We start from the raw sequence: 26,316 nt of genomic DNA on the forward strand, positions 1-26,316 counted from the left end.
GAGGAAGGTCTGGCCAAGAAATCAGGACAAAGCATTGACAACTAGCAGCATCTATTTATTGGGTAATTCCAGGTTCTTTTCTTTAAGATACAGCTCGTTGCTTTATTCAGATATTTGTACAATCCAGCAATTGGGGGAGAAGAGAGCAAGGCAGAGCAACAGGCACACCCTAGGGCAGTGGGCAGTAACTTTTGGTAAAGAGAAGTGGGGTTGAGAATGGTCTTTAATCTGGCGGTTCTGTGTACCTTTTCATCCTATCTGTACAGTCCATACACCGTCCACCAAGAACGCCTCCGAGTAAAGACACCTGGGAGGAGGAGCCTGAAGGAGGTGGAGCTCAGTAGAAGCAGACTGTGTGCAGGAAGGCCCTGCCGCTCTTCTCCTCGAACTCCTGCAGCAGCTCGTCAATCTCATTCTCCATGTCTTCCGTGTGCTGGATCTGCAAAGAGCATAGCCCTGAGCAAGGGGCACCTCCCCTGCCCATGCCCAGAGCCAAAGACACTGGCAGGTTCCCCAGCACCAGGCCTCCAGGACGGAGCATCCTGACCCTAACTCTACCTGGTGGCGCCTTGCTGTGGAGGGGCCTCTGCACTGATCACTTCAGAACCCTAGGCTGGGAGGAGCATAGAGCAGGTTCAGAAGTGGGGCAGGTTTGGGGACCCAGCCTGGTGCTTCAGCACACTCTTTGGCCAGTGAGTCCTCAACTTGCAAGACAAGAGGGCAAGGAAGGTACCTCCCCAAAGTCACTGAGCAGGGAAGCTGGTCCTGTTCCCAGTTGGGGCACACCTGAGTCACCAAGAGCCTTCCTCCTGGCTGTGAGAATCATAAATGCAGGCATGGACTGCCAGAGGTACCCTAATGAAGAACCCCTTCCCTAAAGTGAGGCAGGCTGGCACCGGAGCACAGCTGCCCTGGCATGATGGCTGATCTCCCTAGTCCCCTAGCTAGCCCCTGTGACTCAGCTGACGATGTGCCCAAGGAGAAGTTGCATGCACAACTTCTGGGACATGTCTTGCTCTTCAGCTTGCTCTTGCATACTGATCAGATCATAAGCACAACCACTGGAGCTCCAGCAACCACAATGGATCATAGGGCAGGCTGGGAGTGGAGGCTGTGCCAAGCTGAGCATCCAGAGGGCAGGAACCTGGGTCCCACACAGCAAATGGACTCCCAGCCCAGTATCTACTGACCTCTCTTGGCTAAGCCATCATTTCCTACACGCACAGCTCCCAAAGGGCACAAGACAAGACCAGGCACATGGCTCTCCCTCTGGGAAGGTCCCATCATAGAGGCTGCACAAGCCATTGAGTGCTAGGAGAATACCCAGGGGTCACAGGAAAGGACAGATGTCTGGCCTGCCTGACACAGGTTCCTGCCCATCTGCTGCAGAGGTGCCTTGGGGGTGCACTTCTGACCCCACCTGAACCTGGAGTGCCACGGGTTCTGCTGGGCACTTAGGAACCAAGATCCAGCACAGGGGAGAGGTGAGGCACCCCATCTTCAAAAAGGCCTGCGTGCTGGAGGCTCTTGCTGGACACAGCTGTCTTCACAAGCTTCTGTCAGATGAACCAGAACACCAGGGTGGGTGCTTCAGCCAAAGCAGCGTGGTTAGATCTCAGTTCTGTGCATGCCTCTGTTTCTGCTGACATTTCAGCACTGGCTGTAACTGGACCCGGAACTGAGCCACACAGCCATGGCGAGCCATGGGAAGCCCCTGCCCTGTCCTGGGCAGGAGGAGAGGGCCTTGCCTCTTTCTCCTTGGCAGGGACAGCTCAGACAGAAACTGGTACTTACACACTGGCAGAGCTCACAGATGAGGAAGGCTCCCAAGGTGGCCTCCTCATGGTTGTCTTGGATGTCCACATTTACCACGTGCACTGGCTGGCAGGTCTCCTGCTCTCTGGAGTTCAGATCTGGTTGGGACAAAGTGACACAGATGTCAGAGGTTCTCAACAGAAACCAGGTGGCAGATGTGCTGGAGTACTGGGCCCTGCATTGGTCGGTCTCCTGAACTTGAGGGTTTGTACAACTGAGGATACAGCAGCCAGGCAGGCCCGGGGACTTTACCTGAGGAAGAACCTCACGAGAGAGAGGCCATGATTCAAGGAAACATCAGCAAACAAAATGCAACCCAAGGCCTCCTCCTGCCCAGGCATCTTGCATCTCTGTGCCAGGCATCTTTTGCTTAGGTCAGCAGCCATGTGGGTGGTTTTGCTCTGATGAACTTTAGCATAAGGGCCACAAACACGTGCCCTTACCCACTTTCCTCTTCCTTTCCTTGGTCACCCTGCCCATCATCACAGGGCTGTGCAGGTCAGTGGGGAAGCACCCACTGTCCCCTGCTATTACCTAAGAGCCCATAGCCTGGCCTGCCTCTGCGGGAGGAGCCAACAATCAGCAGCCCTGTGCCCAGGGCACAGCTCCCATGCATGCAGGGTCAGCCTGGCTGGCAGGTGGCACACAGCCCTGCTTCTGGCTCTGCCCGTGGCCCCAGGCCTTGCTCTCACCTTCCACCACCTGGTCGTAGACCCGCTCTTCACAGGTGAGGATCAGGTCAAACAGGTCCTTGCAGTTCTGGAACCTTTCTGGACGAGGCTTGATTCTCTTATTTCTGTCCAACATGTGTAAAATACCATTCTGTGTATAGCTAGATGCTTGAGTTAAGGAGCTCTAGATAAAGCCTGTTCAACCCAAATGTGCCAGGGTTACAGCCCTTCCTGCTTGTGGCCCCTAGGGTCAGCAGGGTACTACTGAATGGGCTGTACCAAAGCCATTAGTCCTAGAAGAGGCAGGGTCACCCCTGGAAGCCCCAAGCTCTGCAGCCCTGCACCAGCCAGCCCCATCATTCTGACTGAACCCTCCGGCAGAAGCAGAGGCCTATGCTCACCCCTTCCCAGGAGGCATTCCTCACTGTCACATGGAACCCCCTTTTGAGCTGTCCTTCAGCATTAGCTGTAGTGTTTTGGTGACTTTCTCCTGCTCTAACCCCCATCCTAGAGTGCAGTGCTTGTTCCCTCTGAAACTGGAGCCTCAGCAGAGGCAGCCCAACCAGTCCCAGGTGCAGCTCAGTCATGTCAGGAAAAACATCGGAAACCCCTGGTTTCCAAAAGGAAGCTTCAGTAGCAGGAAGGCCTAGAAAACCCTTGACAGAATCAACAGGTAAGAGGTCCAGGAGAAAGCAGCTACAATCCAAGTGGAGACAGAGATAGCAAAGGCCTAACAAGGCCCAGGAAGTATGCAGCGCCCAGTTAAGCCCAAGGGGACAGTAAAGGAGTTGGACCCATACCCTCCCAGGTCCACCATGCTTGAGGCAGGGCGGTTCCAACCTCCCAATGGTGCCTGACAGGGGTCTGCAGGGCAAGAGCTTACCTCCCCTATGGAGCCCTTGTTCTAAGGGCTCATCTGCACCACTGCATTGAGGGCAAGCACCTTGTTAATTATTTTAGCAAACTGACTATTCAGAAATTCTAGGGGTTCTGCTGCTGGTAGTGAAACCCAGTACTAGGTATGTGTTCTTCCACTGAGCTACACCTAGGCCCAAAGTTTAGGAATTCTGAGTGATACATTTAGTTATCAACTCATTTAAACAAGCCCATAGCTTAAAACGTAATTCTTATCTCTGGAGAATAAAAACAGCTTTTATTTATTATTACTACTACTATTAGTAGTAGTAGTACTGGAGATTGAGCCCATGGGTGCTCTACCACTGTGCTACACTCCACACCCCTATTTTTTATTTTGGGATAGGTTTTGTTGAATTGCAGAGGCTGCCCTCAAACTAGTGATCCTGCTGCCTCAGCATCTAGAATCACTGGATTATAGATGTGCACCACCACGCCCAGCTAAAACTAGCTTTTAGTGTTGTAAGTGGTTGGGCTATGGTTATACCTCAGTGGTAGAGGGCCTGCCCTGCATGTCTGAGGCAATGGGCACAATTCTCAGCACCACATGTAAACAAGTAAAATAAAGGTCCACTGGCTACTAAAAAAAAATGTATAAGTGGTCAATCTAAGCAGTTTAACTTCCAAAGACAGTTGACCATGACCTGCTAGGTGTTTCTGGTTCCCGACATCTTCATCTGCTCCTGGACTGGGTTGCTGCCCTGGATCCACATCTCTGATAGGCAGCATACTTCCCCTGTCCATGCTGCCCAAGTAGCTCTGCTACTATACTTACACCCATTATTGCAGAAACACAGCCATCAAAGGCTCGGAAGCAAGCCCTTGAAGGTCTGTGGAAGGAAACCAGCTTGAGAAAGGCCCGGTTTTGTTTGGTGTGACTTCTAGAACATGGGCATAGGAGACAAGCCCACAGGAGGGACACAGGCAGGGCCCAGGTGTGTGGAGGCAGCTGTAGGGCAAGCTCCTCTTGCACCTGGCCTCTACAGTCCTGCCACCTGGACAGCAGGGCTCTGGTGGGCTGCCCTGAGGCTTTGTTTTGCTGTCGGCATGCTCCTCCACCAGGCCTGCAAGGTCTCCCAGGAACCCTTACAGAATTTCCTTCCTCCTTAGCCTATCGCCTAACTATTTACACAAATTTCATTGTGCGGCAACAAATGAAATTAAGATTCATGTTGTTAAGGAGAAAATGTCTAGTTTAGGGGTCAAAGAGGAGGCCGCATTTATTTAATGGGAAGAATTGTTATCCTGATAACAATAAATTCAGCCAGCTCCTGGCAAACGGAGAGAGGCAAAGCTGAGGCGGGTTCTGCAAGTCCTGTAGGATGCCTGGGAGGAGCCTAAGGGGCACATTTGACCAAGTCTACCCTAAGCTCACTTCAGGTCCCACAGGAACAATAAGCGCAGGTAAGGAAGAAAAAGGGTGTACAAGCCAGGCGCGGTGGTGCAAGCCTGTTATCCCAGCGGCCTGGGAGGCTGAGGCAGGAGGATGATGAGTTAAAAGCCAGCCTCAGGGGCTGGGGTGGTAGCTCAATAGTAGAGTGCTCGCTTAGCATGCATGAAGCACTGGGTTCGATCCTTGGCACCACATAAAAACAAACTAATGTATCCACCTTAAAAAAACAAACAAACAAAAAAACTAAAAGATACATAAATATTAAAAAAAAAAAAAAAAAAAAGCCAGCCTCAGCAATTTAGCATGGCCCTGAGTAACTTAGTGAGACCATGTCTTTAAATAAAATATAAAAAAGGCTGTGGATATGGCTTGGAGGTTGAAAGCTTCTGGCTTCAATCCCTGGTACCCCCCCCCCCCCAAAAAAAAAAAAAAGAAAAGAAAAAGAAAATTTTTTTTTAAAAAAGGGTGTACAAGTAAGAACTGAGTGCAACCAAGACAGTCTGTTGTTGGAATAAAGGCCAAAGTGAGGCAGCTCTGACAAGGTTTCATGGAGAGATGCCCACTGAGCAAAGGGCCACCAGGGAGCGCACCCTGTCAGCTACAAATCTGGGGAAGACAAGGTCTACACAGCGCTGAGGGTGAGCACTGACAAATGCAGGCACCTGTAAAGGCAGACTCACCACGAACCCCACCAAGACAAAAGCAGAGTCCACCTGGCACCAGGGGCGGGGGTCACTAGCATGGAACTCCCCACCACTGGGTCCAGGGCCCTAGAGCACTCCAGGGCAGCGATCACAGGAAGGCCCTGGTGGGAAAGGACATCTGTGTCCCCACATTCAGTAAGAAGCATCAAGCACGTTGGCACCCAATTTGAAGTGAATACCTAGGTTCTTCTGCTGGAGACTGAGCCTCAATCTGAGCTCAAGGCAGCCGCACTACCAGAGCTGCACCCCTAACTCAGGCTAACACACTTCTAAGAAGTAAAACCACACCACTGGGCAGAAAAAATGGGTTCAGGGGGCAGACACACAGGATGAGGTCAGGGTAGGGCAGCCCACTCTTCCACCCATGCTGCATATGACCTGGTAACTGGAAACAGCTGCCACCTACCAACGCCTTGGCCTCACTAAGAAAGAAAGGAATGGCCCCTGAAAGTGTGGGCTGGTGCTCACCCAACATGGAGAGGGAAGACTCCTGACCAAGCCTCGGGGCTCCCAGCAAAGCCCTGGAAGCTTTAGGAAGGCTGAGGGAAGTCTGCCATAGCATTTGACCCCAGTAGCTCAATCTAGATCACGGAGTGAGGTTCTGAAGGTTGGGAGCTGTGCGCTCTGGCCCTCATCTGTTTGCAGAGGAGACAACAGGGACCATCATCCAGCTTTCTCCTGAACAGACAGCACCTTACACTGCCCCTGGCAGCCTTCAGAGAGGACCCTGCCTGGCCTGGGAGGTTGTGGGAAGCAAGGCTCCCACTAGGTTCACTCTGAGGGCCCCAAAAGACTTGAAATGTTATCTTGATAACAATAAATTCAGGATCATTTAAAAACTCTCTCAGGCCTTCACCACCAAAGAAACAAGTCAAGCCTTCCAGTCCATGCCGAGCATGAACCCTTCAACACCTGTGCTCGGTAGATACTAATAGCACAGTGAGCAGAGCCAGGGGACACCAAAGGTAGAACTGGAGCTCTTCAGGGGCTTTCCTCAAAAAAAAAAAAAAAGAAAAGAAATAAAATAAAAAACAAAAAGAGCAGCAGCCCCACAGGTCACAGGACTGCCAACATACTGCCATGCATCCCCTGGATGCTCCATGCCCATAGAACTAGAAGACAGGCTGGCACGTCACAGGCCCACTTCCAGGGTCATTCAGCACCCATCATCTGAATATTTGCTTTTACTGAGTCCACATACCTCTTCAGTTCTAATTCAAGATAACTTTAAAGCTGACATCAAACTTGGCCGTAACCACCAGTGAAGCTAAAGGACTTAACACTGTTTCACCACAGGGAAGCTGACTTCCAGTCACCCTGTTGGACATCAACTGTGGGCTCCTTGTGCTCAGCAGTTGCAAGCACCCATCGAATGGGAGTAGAACTGGCCACCCCAGAACCACAAGGGGCTGACCTTCCCGCTTGTACTGACTGGGGTACCTTATCAGAACACCTGCTCGAGACAGCCAGACCTGCAGGCCCACGCTGTCTAAGCAGACGAGACCCTCATGGTCTGCAGGTAAGACACCAGCCCTGAAACTCACAACTGATGGCACCAGCACAGGACTCAGTCCAAGTTCTCAGCTGGGTCCAGTCACCTGCTGGAGCCTTGGAGGTTCATTCTGCCATGGCCACACTCAGAGCAGAGATCACCTACAGAGGAAGGCTGAAGGAGAGGAGAGAGCCAAGAACAAAGCAGGCAGGGAACCATTGCTCTGCCAGCGTCTCAACCGTCCTTGTAGCTGACCATTCCCCAAACTGTCACACTTAATCCAGGATTCTATTATCTGGCACAAAAACAAATACAATCATGTGGATGAGCCTGCAGGTTTGCACAAGGAATCCACTTTGTGCATGTGCCTTCCCACCCAGGGACAAGTCAAAGAACCTGCAGTTCTGAATCTTATCATCACAACTTCAACTTTGATCAAATTAAAATATAGGGGCTGGGGTTCAATGGTAGTGCACTTGCCTAGCATGTGTGAAGCATTGAGTTCGATTCTCAGTACCACAAATAAATAAAATAAAGATCAAAAAAAAAAAAAAAAAAAAAAGGCACAAAGAAGAATTCCTAAGTGGGAGCCCACTAGGAACTCCCTTGGGGGAAAGAATTCTCAAAAGCAGGACTCAGAAATGGTACTCCACTACTATCAGTCATGTTTTAACAAAACTTGTGGGACTCAGTGTCAACACCATCAGCCTGACTAGCCCTCATTAAACACAAACCCACAGGCTGGGGATATAACTCAGTTGGTAGGGTACTTGCCTTGCATGCTCAAGGCACTGGGTTCAATCCCCAGCACCACCAAAAAAAAACCCACAAGCTCTAGTCTCTGGCCCTTTTGACTTGAGGGGATTCTGCATGGGAACTCCATGTTAGTGAAATGGCCACAAACAGGCTCATGCATGCTCCCTGCAGGGCTGGCAACAGGAAGCAAAGCACTGTAGCCTCACCATCTTCCCAGAACAGCTGCAGACTGTGGGCCACAGTAGCTGCAGGAAGTGCAAACAGCACCACTGTCAGAACAAGGGTTTAATTCAGGCGGAAAAACAAAAACAAAAGTTAGGAAGATGACGGGCAGCACATTCATTCCAAGTATATGACCCATAGCTCTATAAAGCCTCTGTCAGCTGCCCTGGGCCCCGTGGGAGGACGAGAGGATCCTACAGGCAAGGAGCAAAGGTACAAGGCAAGGCATCACAAAAGCTGATGACAGCCTATTCCCAAATCACAAGAACAGCAAAGCAGGGCTGGGGTTGTGGCTCAGAGGTAGAGCACTCACCTAGTGTGAGGCACTGGGTTTGATCCTTAGCACCACTTAAAAACTAATAAAGATATCATGTCCACCTATACCTAAAACATAAATATTTACAAATAAAATAAAGCATTTTTTTAAAAGGGCTCGGGTTGGCCTTAAACTCATGATCCTCCTACCTCAGCTACCTAAGCAGTGGGATTATGGACATTCACCATTGCAGTTATTTTTATTAGGCCAAAATCAATGAAAGATGTTTTCAGGAAAACACAGAAAAAAGTAATAAAATTTTAACAAAGAAATTGGCTGATTAAGAAATAAATAAAAGAATAAATCAAGCCAGGCATGGTAGCTCATGCCTGTAATCCCAACAACTAGGGAGGCTGAGGCAAGAGGATCACAAGCTGAAGACCAGCCTCAGCAATTCAGCAAGACCCTATCTCAAAATAAAATAAAAAATAAAAAGGGCTGCAGATGTTGCTCAGTGGTAAAGTGTCTCTGGGTTCAAGACCTAGCATAAAAAAAAAAAAAAGAAAAGAAAAGAAAAAAAAAAAAAGTTTAAAGAAACAAAAAATATAGCCCTGCGAGGTGGTGCACACCAAATAATCACAACAACTCAGGAGGCCAAGGCAGGAGGACTGCAAGTTCAAGGCCAGCCCCAGCAATTTAGTGAGGCCCTAAGCAATTCAGCAAGATTGTCTCTGAAGAAAATATAAAGAAGGGGCTGGGGATGTGGCTCAAGCGTTAGCGTGCTCGCCTGGCATGCGTGCAGCCCGGGTTCGATCCTCAGCACCACATACAAAGATGTTGTGTCCGCCGATAACTAAAAATAAATATTAAAAATTCTCTCTCTCTCCTATTTAAAAAAAAAAAAAAAAAAAATATATATATATATATATATATATATATATATATATATAAAGAAGGGGTAGAGATGTGGTTCACTGGTAAAGCACCTATGGGGTTCAATCCCCAGTACCAAAATAGAAAGGAAATACAATGGAAAATACTATCTTTTGTTTGACATACTCAGCCCTCTCTCCACTCTGTTTAGGGTTAGCATCATTATATGCCTCAAAGAAAAAGAAACTTAACGTTGAGTCAGTTTTGGTAAAACCTACCTAACCTTTTAAACTTTCCTTCAGAACAGGACTTAAATTGTCCTAAGGAGTTCAAACCCAGATAACCCTGTGCTGCAGCTGGTAGACAGATGGAGGCCTCAACATGACCAGTACAGCACCATGCCCATTGCACAGAGGTGTGTGGCTGGGCAGATGCCGCCTGGGTCATCACCTAAGTAGCATCCTGCTGGCCAGCAGGGGCCTGGGGCAGGGCTTGGGACTTCCACTAGTGATGGGGATACATGTGCACTCTGGGTTAAAGGTAAAACACTACACTAATTGTTTTTTTCCCCCAGAAGATACTAATTATTTTTTTATTTAGGGTTTATTACCAAAAAAAAAAAAAAGAAAAGAAAAAAGAATTTTCAGAGGCAACCTTCAGAGAAAAAGCCAAAAGCATCTACAGGACAAAAACGCTCAGTTGGTAGAGTGCTTTCCTCGCATGCATAAAGCACTGGGTTCGATCCCCAGCATCACACACACAAGTCAAGCACAGTCCAAGTGCACAGCAACCTCCCTGGCTACCCCAGGTGCACTCCGCTGTAGAATGCTGTGTGCCCAAAGGTGAGCTGCCTAAAGAAAAAGGGAAGAGCGCATCCACAGGAGTTGTGGTCACAGCAGTCCCCACAGGGCTGCTCCTAGGGACCTAGGCAGTAAGGGCCTTTAAAGGAAAGCTGACAGTGAAACAAGATTGACCTCAGCAGACCTCTGAGCTTAGTGCATCAGAGCAAGAAAGAGGGATGCTGGCCTTCCCCAAGCCTGTCCTCCAGGCCTGGCCACACTCAAGATAGGGCCTCTCGGTACTGAAGTGCCAAGAACACCAAAAGCATGTCTGGGCAAGAGCTTTCCCTGACAGATTTTGAATGTTTCTCTCTTTGGGGTGATGATGCACCTGGAGTGCTGAATGGGGCTGGGATGGCACTCAGCTGCCTTCACCTGCACCAGAGAGATTCTTAGGGCTCACAGGCAGCTCGCACAGGGGAACTCTTGATGTTCACAACTGGAGCATCTGGCTCCTAGTGCACTTGCAAGGCAAGCTCACAGCCAGGCAAAACAAAGCCCAGTGGAGCTTGATGCCACGTGGCTGCTGAGACCCTTGGCAAGCCACAGGTGGGGTGCAGAGTCATTCAGAAGAGAGGTGCCCATCACTGCCAAAATGATGCAGGTGGCACAAAGAACGGTGCGCTGGCCCATTGTGCAATGTGGAAACGCTGTGCCAAAGCAGACTTTCAGTCACTGAGACATCAGAGCAACTCTCTGGCTCCCCTGGTGTCCATCCCTCTCAGTCCCATGCCCATACCATTCCCTGACCACCACAGCTCCTAACAGCTTCCGCTGCCCTTCCTCTTAATCAAATTCTTGAAGGAGCCACACTCCTTCACAGAAAGGTGGGTACTGTCCTAGAGCCCTGTGCTGGCTCCTCTGCCCAGCAGGCCTGCAGAGCCTGGCCCTTACGAAAGGGGACACAGGTGTGAAGCACTGCTACAGCAAACCGGGTGGCCGTGCCACGCTAGACCAGAGGGCCAGCTGTCCTCTCATGGCCAAGTGATGGATGAGGATACAGGAATCCTGGAGGCTGCCCACCTCTCCCAGTCAGACACCAAAGCACGGCACACAGGGTCACATTAGTGCCTTAAACAGCTAAGGCCTCAAAAGCCAGGCTGGAGCTCAGCTGGCCTGTTTCCAGGGTGGGTGCTGAAGTCACACAGGATACTCATGATCATGATGCCACTGAGCAGGAGTGCTGCAGGAACACGCTGCATGGGCTGCAGCTCAGCACAGCACCCAGGCAAGAAGAGAAAGACCAGTGTGTGGGTGGCTGGAGTAGGCCATGACATCCTGGACAAGGGAGGCCAAGTATGTCTAGGCAGGTGGGAGACAGCACCCACTCTCCATCCCTGGGACACAAGAGGGCTGGGCACATATGGAGGGAGAATGCATCAACATCATGAAGCAAAGAGCCATCAGCTCCTGTCCCTTTGGGAGGGCTGCTACACCAAAAGCTCGGAAGCAATGGCTACCTGAAGGAAATTCATCCTGACGAGCAGTATTTCCTGCGGCACAGGCTGCATAAGCTGGAAGAGCCACTAGGCACTCAAGTGCAGCTGGCGCTCAACACGGTGCCTCAGAGGCTGTGGTCAGGAGGTCTCCCCCATCTACAATGGCCTTGTGCCTCCTGTCCCCAGGCACTGAGAAACTGTCAGCATTACCTTATACTTAGTGGACAGGCAGTGTGGCAATGTCATGTCCAGACTCAGCAACCACCTTAGCCAATAAGCTCTGTTCCACTTCTGACCTCTGATCAGATGAGATGAGCAGGCAAACACCACCTCTGACCTCACCCAAAACACCCAAGACCCGAGTTTTTTCTTCAGGAAAGAGTGTTTTTACAAAACCATGAAGTAAATGTGTAGGCAAAACCTAGATGAGCATTCCTCTAGGAAGTGGTACCCGAGTCAGAGAACAGTCATGTCAAATATCATTTTCAAACCTTTTTTCCACCCCCCTGAGATACAGGAGGTTTAGCCCAGGGATGGAAGCTGGGATTCTAGGTGTGTACCACCATGCTTGGTTTCCAAAAACACAGCTACCAACCAGAGCAAAAACAAGATGAGAAATGAGTGGCCTGAGGATCACAGGTCAGTGTGCTAGGCTGGCCACCCGATCAGCAATTCAGCAAGGGGGACATACCCAGGACTTAAGTCAAAGGGGAAATCAGAGTAGCTCAGTACCAACTGTGTGGGTGGAGGGGGGGTTCTTCAGGGAGAACACCCAGAGGGCAGGAATCTGGAGACTGCCAGCCAGTACCGCCCTGAACAGTTTCAAAGAGGAGTTTGGTGAGACCTCTGAAGAGCAAGTTTTAGAACAGATCCTTGGTCCTAGTTTACAAAATGAGTGATGGTATAGAAGGTAAGAGAGAGGGACACTCCCTCCAAAATGCTGTGCCTAACGAGGGTACCCAGGATGAGACCAAAGCAGTGGAAACTTAGGATCCTGGCATTTTTTTTTTTTTAAACATTTTATCTACTCTTTTTTTTTCAGGCAGCCGGGAAGATGGCGGACATTCAGACAAAGCATGCCTACCAAAAGCAGCCGACCATCTTTCAAAACAAGAAGAGGGTCCTGCTAGGAGAAACTGGGAAGGAGAAACTCCCTCGATACTACAAAAATATTGGTCTGGGCTTCAAGACACCAAAAGAGGCCATTGAGGGCACCTACATTGACAAGAAGTGCCCTTTCACTGGTAATGTTTCCATCCGAGGGCGGATCCTGTCTGGTGTGGTGACCAAGATGAAGATGCAAAGGACCATTGTGATCCGCCGGGACTATCTCCACTACATCCGCAAATACAATCGCTTTGAGAAGCGCCACAAGAATATGTCTGTGCACCTGTCCCCCTGCTTCAGGGACGTCCAGATTGGTGACATCGGCACAGTTGGCGAGTGCAGGCCCTTGAGCAAGACGGTGCGCTTCAATGTACTCAAGGTCACCAAGGCAGCTGGCACCAAGAAGCAGTTCCAGAAGTTCTAAGACTGGATGCCTGCCCACCCTCCAAAGCAAAATAAACTTATTTTGTTTAAAAAAAAGAAAAAAATTATCTAAGGGTTGGGGCTATAGCTCAGTTGGTAGAGTGCTTGCTTCGCATGCACAAGGCCGCGGTTCAATCCCCAGCACCACAAACAACAACAACAAAAAACCTTTTACCTAAAGATATGAAGATATACACAGAAAGAAAGTGGGTATACACCTAAATTAACCCAGGCCCTAAAAAATGAACTGAAAGGATGTGAGGAAAGATACATGAATAGCTAAAAACCAATATACATTCCAAAGGTGAATTACAAGAGACCCACAGGATTAAACAAAAAGGAATGTCGGAATGCCAGCTCATGTGCTCAGCCTCCACTTCAAGCACATAGCCCTGACCCAAGAAAAAGTGCTAGTTGTTCCTACACTTCAATGTTTAGGGAACAACTGAGGCTTGGAATTAAAATCACATTATAACATTCAGAGCCACATTTTTACTTGCTTTTTAAGGAAAGTGGCTTTGTAAATCATAAAGCATCTACTAAAGGCTTTAATAAAATAACTTACGAAAGCAGCCCCCAAGGCATACCTGTAATCCCAGCTACATGGAAAGCGGACCACAAAATTTAAGGACTGTTTCAAAAAAAACTAAAAAGGGCTGGGGGTGCAGCTCAGTGGTAGAGCACACCTGGGTTCAATCCTCAGCACCCCACAAGCACACGCGCACACACAAAAAGTGTACAGAAGACCCTTTTCTTCCATCTTAGGAACGTACCACACAGCCTCTGGAATGGCCAATAGGACTGTCACGGAAGGAGTGGAGCTGCCCAGGTAGCTTCCCTGCAACCACCATGCTCCAGAAAGGCCCTGTAGCCCCTCTTCCAGCTTCTTGACCCCTTGCTGACTCCATTCCCGGGTCCAGTGGCACTTCATTTGGCCTCATTGGCCACTACGCACTTTTACAAGCAGAAACAACTCATGTCTTTACCAGACATGCTGCAATTAAGTCTGATAAACCAGTTTTCACTGAGCTAGAGATTAAAAGGCCCTGGAGCCAACTTAACTTTGAAACCTGACCCTAGCATAAAAGAAAAATCCAGAAACCTCTGAGGGAGCTCAGAACAGCACTGAGGGGACTTGGTGTCCCCTCAGTGGGACACCAAGCTCCCCAACGCTTGGTACTCAACATGATTCTAGCTGGGCACGGTGGCCACACCTGTGATCCCAGCAAATGAGGCAGCTGAAGCAAAAGGATTGTAAGTTCCAGGCCCGATTGGGCAACTCAGCAAGAAACTGTAACAAAATAAAAAACGGAAAGGTTTGGGATGTAGTGCATTGGTGAAGTGCCCTGGGTTCAATCCACAGTACAAAAAAAAAAAAAAAGTTTCAGTACATGCCACACAGCATGGGTGAGCCTTGGGAACATCAAAAGCAGTAATAGGCGGCCACCTGAAGAGGCCATGTGTTATATGCTTGCCTTCATGCCAAATGTCCACAGTAGGCAAATCCAGAGGGAAAGCACATCAGCAGTTATCAGGGGTTGGGGGGTGGTTAAGCTAAGCAGTACAACACACATGTTCAGTATGTGCAAGGTCCCCGTTTGATCCCCAGCACTGGGGAAAGCGGGGGTCAACTGCAGTGATTATTCCACCATCAAGAATAATAAAACTATGGAATGGCACACTTTGAATGTGACTCTTTACAAAAATGAACTGCTGGGCTGGGACATAGCTCAGTGCTAAAGGGCTTGCCTTGATATACAAAGCTCTGGGTTCCATTTTCAGCTACAAGGGGGAAAAAATTAAACTGCTGGACACAGTGGTGTATACCTGTGATCCCATTTACTCAGGAGGCTGAGACAGGAGGACTGCAAGTTCAATGCCAGCCTCAGCAACTTAGGGAGACCCTGTCTCAAAATAAAAAATAAAAAGTGAATGGGAATATAGCTCAGTGGTAATGGGCCCCTGGGCTCTATCCCTAGTACCAAAGAAAGAAAATACACTGTTGCCCTCATTAAAATGACAATCAGAATATAAGACACTGAACATTTTCTTCCCCCTTGAGATAGGGACTTGCTGTGCCACCCATGCTGCTGCAAATATTTCTCCCCCCTTACCCTCCAGAGCAGCTGGGACTACCTGAGCCTTGCTTAGAACTCTTTGTTGTCTGTCTTTGGAGGTCAGAGGACTTAGATTTTTCTATCTCTGATCCATGTACCCATACCAGGAGCGGGCAATTCCCAAAGGGAAAATGGTGAAACTATTAACCAACAAAGTGTGGCTTCATCAGGAAGAAGTGAGCAAAACCACCAGTTAAGTTTTGGCTCAATAAGGTTTCCATTTGGTGCTGCAAATACAGCCCTACTACCCTAATTCCCACCAGTAGGTTTACAAGATGTACAGGAAGGCATCGAGTCTCAATCCTTCAGGAGCAGTTCTACATGTGGAAACCAAAATCAAAACCACTGTTTTATGCTCAAGTATTTAACAAATTGTGAAGATGGGCTGTTTTTTTAATACCAAGGATTGAACCCGGGTGCTTAAACACTGAGCCACATCCCCAACCCTTTTTTAGATAGGTTCTAAGTTGCTTAAGGCCTCACAAAGTGACTGAGGCTGGCTTTGAACTCACAATCCTCCTGCCCCAGTTACTAGGATCACTGGTGTGCCCTACTATGTCCTCACAGCCGCTGTTTTGATGGGTTAGCTTTCAATGGTGCAAAAGTAATGTAATTTCCAGAAACTACTTTGACTCAGGTCTGTCCTCAGCCTGGTCAAAGTCTCAATATCCTAGGAAGGGGCAGCCTCAGATTCCAGCCAGCCCTGTGGTCAGGAGAGGATGAGACACTGCAGGGCACTGCTGCTGACTGAGGCCCTGCCAGGCCCAACTACCTACACTTGGTGGGTCTATCAGACACAACCACACCCCAAGTCCAGGGGCACCTGGGCTTCAACACCAGAACTACTGGCCAAGATCTACTGAAGGATAAAACACAGCCCCTCCATGGCCTGGGAATGGAGCTCAGGGGTAGAGCACTTGCTAGCATGTGAGGCCCTGTGCTCGCTCACCAGTACTGCAAAAACAGCAACTGTGTGCTCTCATTTACTCTATTATCAAGAACTCTGTGAAGTGGGAACACAAGGAATGTGAGGTCCTGGCCACAGCAGTCATCAGCCCCTTGGTGCACCCCTGGATTCTAATCCAGTCCCAGCTTTGTTGCAAGTCACATCCTCCTCTCCCTCGAAAGTTTAAACACTTCACAGACCTTTTCCATTCCCCTGCTTGTCTTCTAAGTTGCTGGGATCACAGATGTGGCCACTATGCCCAGCTACCTTGGAGTCCTTTTAAGTACAGAGGGTCTGGAAACTGGTGTCCTACTGATACCAGTGCACTTAAGCCTGGGGCACCGACTGAAGCAGTGGAGGCAGAACGCCATGTTTTATCTTTGGGTCACATCTTGAAATACCCTTCTAGCTTTGCACTGGAGACAACCAGCATCACTTCTGCAAACTGACAGGTTATTCTGCTAGATGTGTGTTTAGCTTTTATTTGCATGTATCACATTGGTCCTAATCAAGTAATGCTACCAGAGTGCCCCTCAAGCAGACATACCACCCACACAGAGGCTGTCCTGCACTTGAGCCATTCCCACTGTGGAAAAGGAGCCCTACCAGAGCTGTGCCATTCCTGTATCAGAAAGGATGCCACTGCCCACCCCAGCTTCACACCAACATCCACAGTGAACTTCATGGAGGTGTCCTTCATCTCCTGACCACAAGCGTTAGGAGGAACTTAGAAAAGCATCATCTGGCCCCTACTACTCCAACCTAGAAAATGGAGATGTGGCCCCAAAGAAGCCCACAAAGGTGGCCTCATCCCAAGGGGTGACCACAGGAGGCAACTCTCCTACACAAAGTCCCAGAAGCCAGGCACAGTGGTGCACATCTGTAATCTCAGTGACTTGGGAGGCAGAGGTAGGATCAAAAGTTGTAGGTCAGTCTCAACAACTAAGTGAGCAACTTAGCAAGATCCTGTCTCCTTGGGCTGGGGTGTGGCTTAGTGGCAGAGTGCTTGCCTGGCGTGAGAGGCCCTGGGATCGATCCTTAGCACCAGGTATAACTAAATGAAGGCACCTGTCCATCTACAAGTACAAAGGAAAAAAAAGCAGCTGGGACTGTAACTAAGTGGCTACAAGTGGCTAAGCACCCCTACTTCAACAATCCCTAGTAACCCCCACCCACCCCCCAAATACAAACAAAACAAAAACAGGTTCCCAAGGTGAATACTTCACTAAGCTCCAAAGGTGGCCACGAGCTTCCCCAGCTCTACCACCCCGCAATCCATGAAAAGCCCACATATAGCCAGGTATGGTGGCACGTATCTACAATCCCAGTTATTTGGGAGGCTAAGGGCAGGACTGCAAATCTGAGGCCAGCCTCAGCAGCAACTTAATAAGACCCTGCCCCAAAATAAAACAGGCTGTTTGTGAAGTAGCTCAATCCCTAGACCTGTAGGGGGAGGAAAGCACATGTGTAGCATCTTCTGGACTAACTGACCTATGGAGGAGATTCCGAATCCTGGTGGTGCTGCAGCTCCCTTTGAACCACTAGGCACACGCATCGCTCCCTCACCAGGTCCCCAGTGAACCTGCTGCTGAAGCTAGCCTTGGTCCTTGTAAAGTGTGCTAAGTGATATTCCACCTAGGAGCCCAGGCCAGTTGGTTCCTACATGAAAGAGCTGAATTTGTAACAATTAAGTTAGTGTGAACATGTGCATTACCTGTTTTTATTTCTCTCATTGAGCACAGGAGTTTCAAAAATGAATGGTGCCAGTTGAAGACAATTTTCAAAAGCAGAGGGTCTCAGGAAAAGATTAATGGCACACTTGTGTTTAAGTAACAAAAACCTTGAGCTTTTCCCAGAGTTGAGGGAAGCACCCAGAACTAAAACGAGATTCTCAGAAAGGGGCTTATGCTTCTTAGTGAGGCTGAGAGGAAAAAAAAAAAAAAGGGGACAGCCGCTCTCACCAAATGACTTCAGGGAGGTGCTCTTCCGAGACAGCCTGGCCACCTCCTCATCCAAGTATGTGGGTAGAGGAGACAGAGAACATTGAAAACCCCTAGGGACAGTTCTCCTCATGCAGATTCCTTGCTTCTGAGCAAGGAGAAGCACCGGATGTGCTCTGAGACCCTTGCTGGGTCTTCTGCCTGGAAGCTCCCAGGACCATACACTCCATATGCCCAAATGCTCCGCAGGCCAGGCAGTGGCACCAGCAGGAAATACCCATGTTTCACCCAATATTGCCACCAACAGCCTTTCAACTAGCTGGAAGAGAAGAGAGCAGGGAGGGCAGAAGATACAGTGATTACCAGGATTTACATTCTGCTAGAACTTCCAGGACCCTCCCAGCTACAAAAAACATTTTCAGTTTATTAAATACTATTTTTTTTGTTGTTGTTTTTGACTTAGGAACTGGCTATGTTGCCAATGCTGGCCCCAAACTCCTGCATTTAAGCACTCCTCCGACCCCAGCCTCCCGAGGAGCTGGGAACACAGGTAGATGCCAGCACACCCAGTTTCACTTTTCAGTTTATTAAATACTCTAATACCAATGTAAAGATAAGAAGTTTTCTGTTTGATACTTATATTCATTTCCTTAGAATATGTTTGTGATGGGCTGGGGATGTGGCTCAAGCGGTAGCGCACTCGCCTGGCATGTGTGCGGCCCAGGTTCGATCCTCAGCACCACATACAAAACAAAGATGTTGTGTCCACCAATAACTAAAAAATAAATATTAAAAAAAATTCTAAAAAAAAAAAAGAATATGTTTGTGCTCCATTCTGAGAACTAAAAAGCATAACAAAAGAAGGTCCAGATATTTAAAGGTGCTGAGGATCAAACCCAGCACACATGCTCAGTAGCCACTCATCCACTAAGCTACATCCTCAGTTCTGGGAAATTTTAAATCAGCCTGGAGGTTCACAAGATGCTCTGGTCAAAAACCCAGGCCAGGCTGGGCACAATGGCACGCACCTATGATCCCAGTGACTCAGGAGACTAAGGCAGGAGGATCGTGAGTCCAAAGCCAGGCTCAGCAATTCAGCAAAGTCCTAAAGCAACTCAGCAAGACCCTCTCTAAATAAATATAAAAAAGGACTGGGAGGGCTGGGGTTGTGGCTCAGTGGAAGAGCATTTGCCTAGCACTTGTGAGGTACTGGATTTGATCCTCAGCATCACATAAAAATAAACAAAATAAAGGGATTATGACTACCTACAACTAAAAAAAAAAAAAAGTTAAAAAAAAAAGGGGGGAGGGATGTGGCTCATTGGTTAAGCACCACTGGGTTCAATCCCTGGTACTAAAACAAAAAACCCAGGGCACTGCCAGGCATAATGGCCATGTATGTGATCTCAGCAGTAATCTCAGGAGGCTGAAGCAGAGGATGGCACGTTTGAGGTCAGCCTGGCCTACTTAGCCAGACCGTCTCAAAATAAAAAATAAAAAAAGGATTGGGGATGTAGTTCATTGGTAGAGCACCCTGAGTTCACCCCAGTAATTCAAAACAACAAAAGAAGAAGTATATGGATCAACTTAACATTATATAGCTATGGTGTCACTTATAAAAACCAATTTAATTACCATTCTTTTCATGAGTCTTAAGTAGCAGATCCAGCCTGTTTTGTCTCCCCGAAATGAAGTGCCCTGAGATTATCTGCTCCTAACATACTTTATTTGGTAGAAAACTTGGCCTTCTTCATCTGGTCCTCCAAGAACCAGAGAGACGTTAAAAGCAGCCAGATTACATGTCAGTGCACATGCATGTACCCACCTGAAAGGGGGGCAGTTAGAGCCCTGCAGTGTGAGTGCAAGGTACTCTGTGGTGCTATCTCTCCACCTAGCCGCCTTTGTTCACATTATGTCAGGGCCTCTGCCTCACCATGTCCATGTGGGTTTCACATCTGTCTGTAAGTATGCTTTCCATGGTCACTGCCTCAAATGGACCTAGCACTGGGACCTGCCAGTGGGCAGCAAAAAGAGAAAGGGGCCTACTTCACCCAAACATGACCCTACGAGAGGGGGTTAGAGCAACATGCCTGTCACCAATCACACCTGCCTGCAGCTGCCCCCTGGGTTCTCTAAGGGCAACCCAAGGGATACAGTTCTTTGTCTTTCCTTAGAAGATCATTGTACATCTGGTCATATGTAGTTTTGAAATCATAGACATTAGGCTTGTCAGGTGCTGGTCCTGGGAGCTTCACGTGAGTTCCTGTTCCGAAGGACCGGACGCTGAATCCCCGCTTGCTGGAAGACACAAAGCAGAAAGGGAATCAGTTGGATTCAGACACAAAGCAGAAAGGGAATCAGTTGGATTCAGACACAAGATTCTAAAACTGAGTAGGTATAAAATGGAAATGAACAGACTAAGCAGCTTCATTTGTGGACATTAGAGAATTAAGTTTCTAAAATATTAACCTAACGTTATTTAAAATTGAGTCAGGAATGTGGAAACACCTATAATTCTAGCAATTCAGGAGGCTGAGGCAGGAGGAACTCAAGTTGGAGGCAAGCCTCTACAATTTAGCAAGATCTGGTCACGAAAATAAAAAAGAACGGGGAATATAGTTCATTGCTACAGAACAGAATCTGCCATTATAGGGCTACATGCAAACACTACAGCTTTGAAAGCTGTTACTCTAAACTCAAAAGACTAACTGTGCATTGGAACCCTTGAGCCATCTGCCCAATGCCTTGACCTCTTGCAGGATTCACTTCTCAGGATCTGTAAGACACCTGGACAGACTTGACTGCTTGCTGTGAGCACCCCTTCCCAAACTGATCTGCTCCTAGGAGACTGTCCCTGCAAAGTCCCAGTGCCCTTGATGCTGGCTGATCCACCGGACCTAAACATCCATGAGAGTCCTCTGCAACAAAGGAAGTCTCAAATAACCTAGCAATCATAGGTACAGAGGTATACACCTGTAACACTAGCTACCCAGGAGGTTATGGGCCTCAAAATAAAACAGAGCTGGGTGTGGTGGCGCAAGTCTGTAAGCTTGGGAGGCTGAGGCAGGGAATCTAGAGTTCAAAGCCAGCCTCAGCAAAAGCGAGGTATTAAGCAACTCAGTGAGATCCTGTCACTAAATACAATACAAAATAGGGCTGGGAATTGCTCAAGTGACTGAGTGCCAAAGTTCAATCCCTAGTACTCAAAAAATAAAATTAAAAGTAAAGCACAGGGGCTGGGTTGGGGGCTCAGAGGTAGAGCATTCACCTATCATGTGCTGGGGCCCAGAGCAACACTTTCCTCTCCCTCAGCCACCCCAGTCAGGATCCTCCCTGCCTCAGCTCTTTGTCTGGGGCCATTCGCTCATCTAAACCAACAGGACCAGGTTATTGCCTAAGACAGGCTTTGTGCTGGGATAGGGCTTTAGGAGGCAGGGACCTGTCTCCAAGTCAATGGGGGAAGGATTGAAATTGTAAAATAAGCATGTTTACTATGAACACATGAACCCATAAAAACAAGATTACCCTAAAATGACTGGAACCAAGGCCTGGCAGAGCCAGGACTTGAGCTCAAGGTCCTGCCTTAGGAAACACAGGGAGCAGGGCACCCTGTGTAGACTAGAACACAGAGGCTGCACTGAACCCAGAGCCTAAGTTACCTAGGATAGAACTTCTGACCATAAGCTGCATACAATGGGACTCTGTATATGGGTCTGGAGCAACTCCTGTGGCTATGCCTCAAAGGGTAGCACTTTTTTTCAGGGGGGTAGGAGGGTTACTGGGGATTGAACTCAGGGGCACTCAACCACTGAGCCACATCCCCAACCCTATCTTGTATTTTATTTAGACACAGGGTCTGAGTTGCTTAGCGCCTTGCTGTTGCTGAAGCTGGCTTTGAACTCACGATCCTCATGCCTCAGCCTCCAAAGCCAATGGGATTATAGGTGTGCACCACAGGGCCTGGCTAGTTTACTGTTTAGTACTGCAAAAAAAGAAAAAAAAAAAACATCAATATATCATAAAGGAGTGGAGGATGTAGCTCAGGGATAGAGTGCTTGCCTATCAAGTGTGAAGAGGCTGAGTTCTACTCCCAGTGCAAAGAAAAAAAGTCACTGTAAGGCTGGGGATATAACTCAGTGGTAGACTGCTTGCCTAGCATACATGAGACCCTAGGTTTGATCCCAGTACACACACAAGAGAAGCTATTGTGAAAAAAATGTTCAATTAAGGAAAACTCTTTATCATTATCACAAAGCTAAAATGAACATTGTACAGAATTCTAAGGAAATACTCAAATTAACAAACTTGGCCTGCAGTATTTTTCTAATATTCTGCACTAATCGAATTCTTCTCTTAGTATTGGGGATTGAACCCAGAGACACTAAGCCACATCCCCAGTTTTTTTTTTTCCAATACTGACAACTGAACCCAGGACCTCATTATTGCTAGGCAAGTACTCTACCACTGAGCCACATCCCCAGCCCACTCAAAGTTGAAGATTTATTTATATTTACAAACTTTCTGAAATGTGACTTCCTACTAATGATGTTAGCACACACCTGTACGGCCAGAACTCAGGAAGCTGAAGTGATAGAATGGCTTAAACCCAGAAGTTTGAGACCAGCCTGGGAAATGAAGCGAAATCTTACCTCAAAACAATTTCTTGAGGCTAAAGCAAGGGACTGAAAATTCTAGGCTAGCCTCGCAAGATAGTAGGACCCTGCCTCAAATGTTAAAAAAAAAAAGGGGGGGGGGGACAGGGGGATACTCAGTGGTAAAGCACCCTTGGATTCAATCACCAGTGCTTTAAACAGACAGACAACTTTTCATGAGCTCTTCTAGCATCTAACAAAAAGCCAGGTATGGTGGCATATGCCTCTGATCCCAGTGATTCAGTATAGGAGACTGAGGCAGGTGGACCACAAATTTGAAATGAACTTTGGCAACTTAATGAGACCCTGTGTCAGTGCTAGAACACCCTGAATTCAATCCAGCAAAGGAAGAGGGGGAAAAAAAAAGCCGTGGTGGCACTGTCCTGTAATCCCAGCAGCTTGGGAGGCCGAAGCAAGAGGATCAAAAGTTCAAAACCAGTCTCAGCAACTTAGTGAGGTCCTAAGCAACTCAGTGAGATCCTGTCTCTAAATAAATTTCCAAAAAGGGCTGTGGATGTGGCTCAGTAGTTTAGTACCCCTTAGTTCAATCCCCAGTACCAATAAATAAATAAGACAGAATTGCCCAAATGCACTGTTGAGAGATTTGTAATAAAATTAACGCCTGGACAGGAGCCCTATAAGTTTCATAACCACCCCAGTTATTCAATATGAATAAATCTTAATATATCACAATGAAGAAATGAATACTGAAAGCCAGTGATGTTCGATATATCAGTGGAAAGCAGATTACTCAAGTTATTTCATCTCCCTAAACGTGTGCACACATATAAAAAGATACCCAGGAGGAAGTACCCCAAAGTGGTACTAAGTAATCTTCATTCTCTTCATCTTTCACTCCATTGTGCATCTACTCACTCACAAGGAAATATGAAGGATGTCGAAGCAGGTAAAAGCAACAGAAAAATTTACTTCCACCTGGTGATTATTTGGAGGGGCTCTTCTGCACCTGGTGCCATTCCAGACTTAAATCTTCACTGCCTGCCTCTGGCAAGGCTATAGGCTTTAACACAGCTGCTAAGTCTCAATTCATTAACAAAATTGTTAATGAATCATCAGTGAAGGAGGTCTCCTAATCAACCTTGGATAGTTTTCCAGGGGTGTGGACTTTGCACTCTTTTACTTAAATGTACCAGATGGGCATGGTGCACATGCCTGTAATCCCAAATATGTGGGTTGAGGCAGGATCATCCCAAGTTCCAGGACAATCTAATCAATTTCAGAAGAACCTATCCCAAAACCTAATTTACAAAAAGGATGGGACATAATTCACTGGTAGAATGCTTGCCTGGCATGTGAGGCCCTAGGTTTGATCACCCAGAACTGCAACATATATATAAATAAATACATGAAGACACAACTCAATGTAATTCTATCACAGTTCTGGCTTAAAAACAGTCTTCACATGGATTTGTTAGGTTCAAAGCATACCACCATCTACAGAAAAAAGAGAAAAAGACACTAAGTGAGCATTGTGGACTGCGTGGTAAACTGTAGGAGAATTAAACTCAAGATTAGCAGATTACACCTGTTACCTTCAGCCTCTCTAAAAGACGTAAGGGGCCTTCCGATTTTTAGAGGGCACTCAGGAGAGCACAGGCTGGAGCATCACAAGGGAACGGCGGCTTTTTTTCCCTTAAAATCTTAAATAAATAAAATATTGTGTCTAACTACAACTAAACGATAGACATATTTATAAAAGTTTACATGAAGTAACTTCGGGAAAAAAAGGATTTCAACTGCGCTCTACTATTCCAGTTGACATTGATACCGAACTTTAACTCTAAAACAAGAGATCAATGTTTCATCTTCTCAGCGGCTGAACGAAAAAACCTGTGTCGGGGAGGAATAAGCTTTTATTAACATGCACAAGGGCCAGGAAAGGTGAGCCGGTAACGGGACGTAGGCCAGGACCACCGACCCCAACTCCCGCCGCGTCCCCGCGCTGCCCGGAGGCTGCGGGGAGGGAGGCCGGGCAGACCCGCAGACGTGGACAGCAGCGCCCACGCGCTCGAGACGCCGAGTCGGACCACCACTGCTTCCAGACTCGTCCCACCGCGAGCTGACGCGGTGCGTCACCAGACCCGGCCTCGCTCCGGACCCCCGACGCCGGCCGCCGCCCTCGGGCCCGAGGCGAGCTCAGGCGGGCGGCACCCGCCCTCCGGGTTCGTCAGGGCGGACGGACGGCCGCGAGCGTTCCGGCTCCGCAACGGACGTCCCCGCGCCGACCGCCCGAGCGGGAGCCACGCGCTCCGACGCCGTCCGCGGGGCCTCGGAGCCGCGCGCCGCCAGCACTGGTGGGGACGGGGGTCGGGAAGGGAGTGCGCTGGCCAGGGCGGAGCACCCACTACCTGAGGATGTTGTGCGCCTCCATGCTCCGATTCTGGTTACTCGAGCACACCACCGCCACCCGCAGCGGCGACGACGGCATGGCGAAGGCCGCACCGTCCGCCGAACCCGCTCCCGGGCTCCCACCCAGCCGCGGGCTTCCGCGCAAGCAAGATGGCGGCGACCGGAAGTCCGCGATGCCGACGTCGCGCGTGCGGACACCTCCCCTCGGCCCCGCCCCTCGGGCGCCCGTTTCTCTCTGAGGGAGCACCGGCGTGAGCAGCCTACGGCGTCGGACAGCGGGTCTAACCCCGAGCGCGTTCCGGACGTGCGCAACGGAGGCCGGCGCTCCCGACACACAGGGCCGGCAGGCCGCTCGGCCTGTGACGTCACACTCCCGCGACGGCGCCGAGAGTGACGCGCGAGACGCCACCCCCTCGCGAGACGTCAGCGGCTCTCGCCACCGTCGTCGGGAGTGAAGAGTCGGGACCGCGCCTACCGACACGTCGGGGGTTTTCGGTTCTGGGAGGGCTCCGCGCGTTCCCCTGGTCCCCATCGGGCCCTGCTTCTCACTCCTGCCTCCCTGCAGCCGCCCGTCCTAGGCCCCGGAGCTCGTGCGTCCTCACGTCGCCCCCGAGGCGCCGCCTCCGCCCTAGGAGAACTTCCTCGTCCTCCAGGCCCCAGGCTGCCACGCAGTCGCCCGTCGCTCGGCTCCGAGAACCCGTCCCGGGCACCGGCGTGTTCGGAAGGCTGGCTTGTCGTCCCGGCTGAGGCTGGAGGGTCGCTTGAGGACAGGATTTTGGCACCTGAGCAACATAGCGAGACCCCTGTGCTGGGAAGGAAGGAAAAGAGCAGCTGATACAACTGGAGATGACCCGTGAAAGGTCCGGCTGGGAGGGCAGACCGCCAGGGTCCTCGTGTTGGGTCTGTGCAGACGCTGTGAGCTTGCTGGAGGTTGGGGGACCTGTTGTTAGGGTAAAACCAGACCCGTCGCCAGGTGCGGTGGCTCACGCCTGTGATACCATCGGCTCGGGAGGCTGAAGCAGGAGGATGGCGAGTTCAAAACCAGCCTCAGCAACGGCGAGGCGCTAAGAACTCAGTGAGACTCTGTCTCTAAACGAAAAATAAAAGTCTGAGGATGTGGCTCAGGAGTCGAGTACCCCTGAGTTCAATCCCCAGTACCTCCACCCCCCCCTCCAAAAAAAAGAAAAAAGAAAAAAAAAACAGGTCGGAGTTCTCCTGCTGCCAGCATTCAGCAGGAAGTGCGCAGTGGGTTGGTGTTTTGCTGTGGAAGTGCGACAGAACGAAGAGGGCCGAGGATGGGTGGTGATCCTCTGTAGAACAGACCTGGATAAGACCGTCAGTGATAGCTAAAAGCGACTGCCACGAAGAGATGCCATGGCACTGCAT

General features: G+C 49.1%; 2 protein-coding genes across 2 annotated transcripts; one reads left to right on the forward strand and one right to left on the reverse strand.

Annotated features, from left to right (window-relative positions):
* Positions 1-34: 34 nt before the first annotated feature.
* Ssu72 (SSU72 homolog, RNA polymerase II CTD phosphatase) lies at positions 35-25,280 on the reverse strand. The gene is made up of 5 exons (XM_027947498.2): positions 24,930-25,280; positions 20,063-20,206; positions 2,508-2,647; positions 1,795-1,913; positions 35-439 (listed from the first exon to the last, which is right to left on the reverse strand). The coding sequence occupies exons 1-5, from the start codon at positions 25,007-25,009 to the stop codon at positions 338-340; spliced, it is 585 nt and encodes a 194-aa protein (XP_027803299.1). The 5' UTR covers positions 25,010-25,280; the 3' UTR covers positions 35-337.
* On the forward strand, positions 12,409-12,956 carry LOC114102203 (small ribosomal subunit protein uS17-like). The gene has a single exon (XM_071617243.1). The coding sequence runs from the start codon at positions 12,430-12,432 to the stop codon at positions 12,904-12,906; it is 477 nt and encodes a 158-aa protein (XP_071473344.1). The 5' UTR covers positions 12,409-12,429; the 3' UTR covers positions 12,907-12,956.
* Positions 25,281-26,316: the final 1,036 nt, after the last annotated feature.

Source organism: Marmota flaviventris, chromosome 10, assembly GCF_047511675.1.
Source record: "Marmota flaviventris isolate mMarFla1 chromosome 10, mMarFla1.hap1, whole genome shotgun sequence".
Lineage (NCBI taxonomy): Eukaryota > Metazoa > Chordata > Mammalia > Rodentia > Sciuridae > Marmota > Marmota flaviventris.

Bases quoted from the DNA above. Each gene is read 5' to 3' on its own strand.
- LOC114102203 (XM_071617243.1), top strand. From the start codon at position 12,430: ATGGCGGACATTCAGACAAAGCATGCCTACCAAAAGCAGCCGACCATC.
- Ssu72 (XM_027947498.2), bottom strand. From the start codon at position 25,009: ATGCCGTCGTCGCCGCTGCGGGTGGCGGTGGTGTGCTCGAGTAACCAG. The intron at 2,648-20,062 runs GTATCCCTTGGG...TCAAGCATCTAG, and splicing joins CTAAGGAAAGACAAAGAACT to CTATACACAGAATGGTATTT. The intron at 1,914-2,507 runs GTGAGAGCAAGG...TGTCCCAACCAG, and splicing joins CTACGACCAGGTGGTGGAAG to ATCTGAACTCCAGAGAGCAG.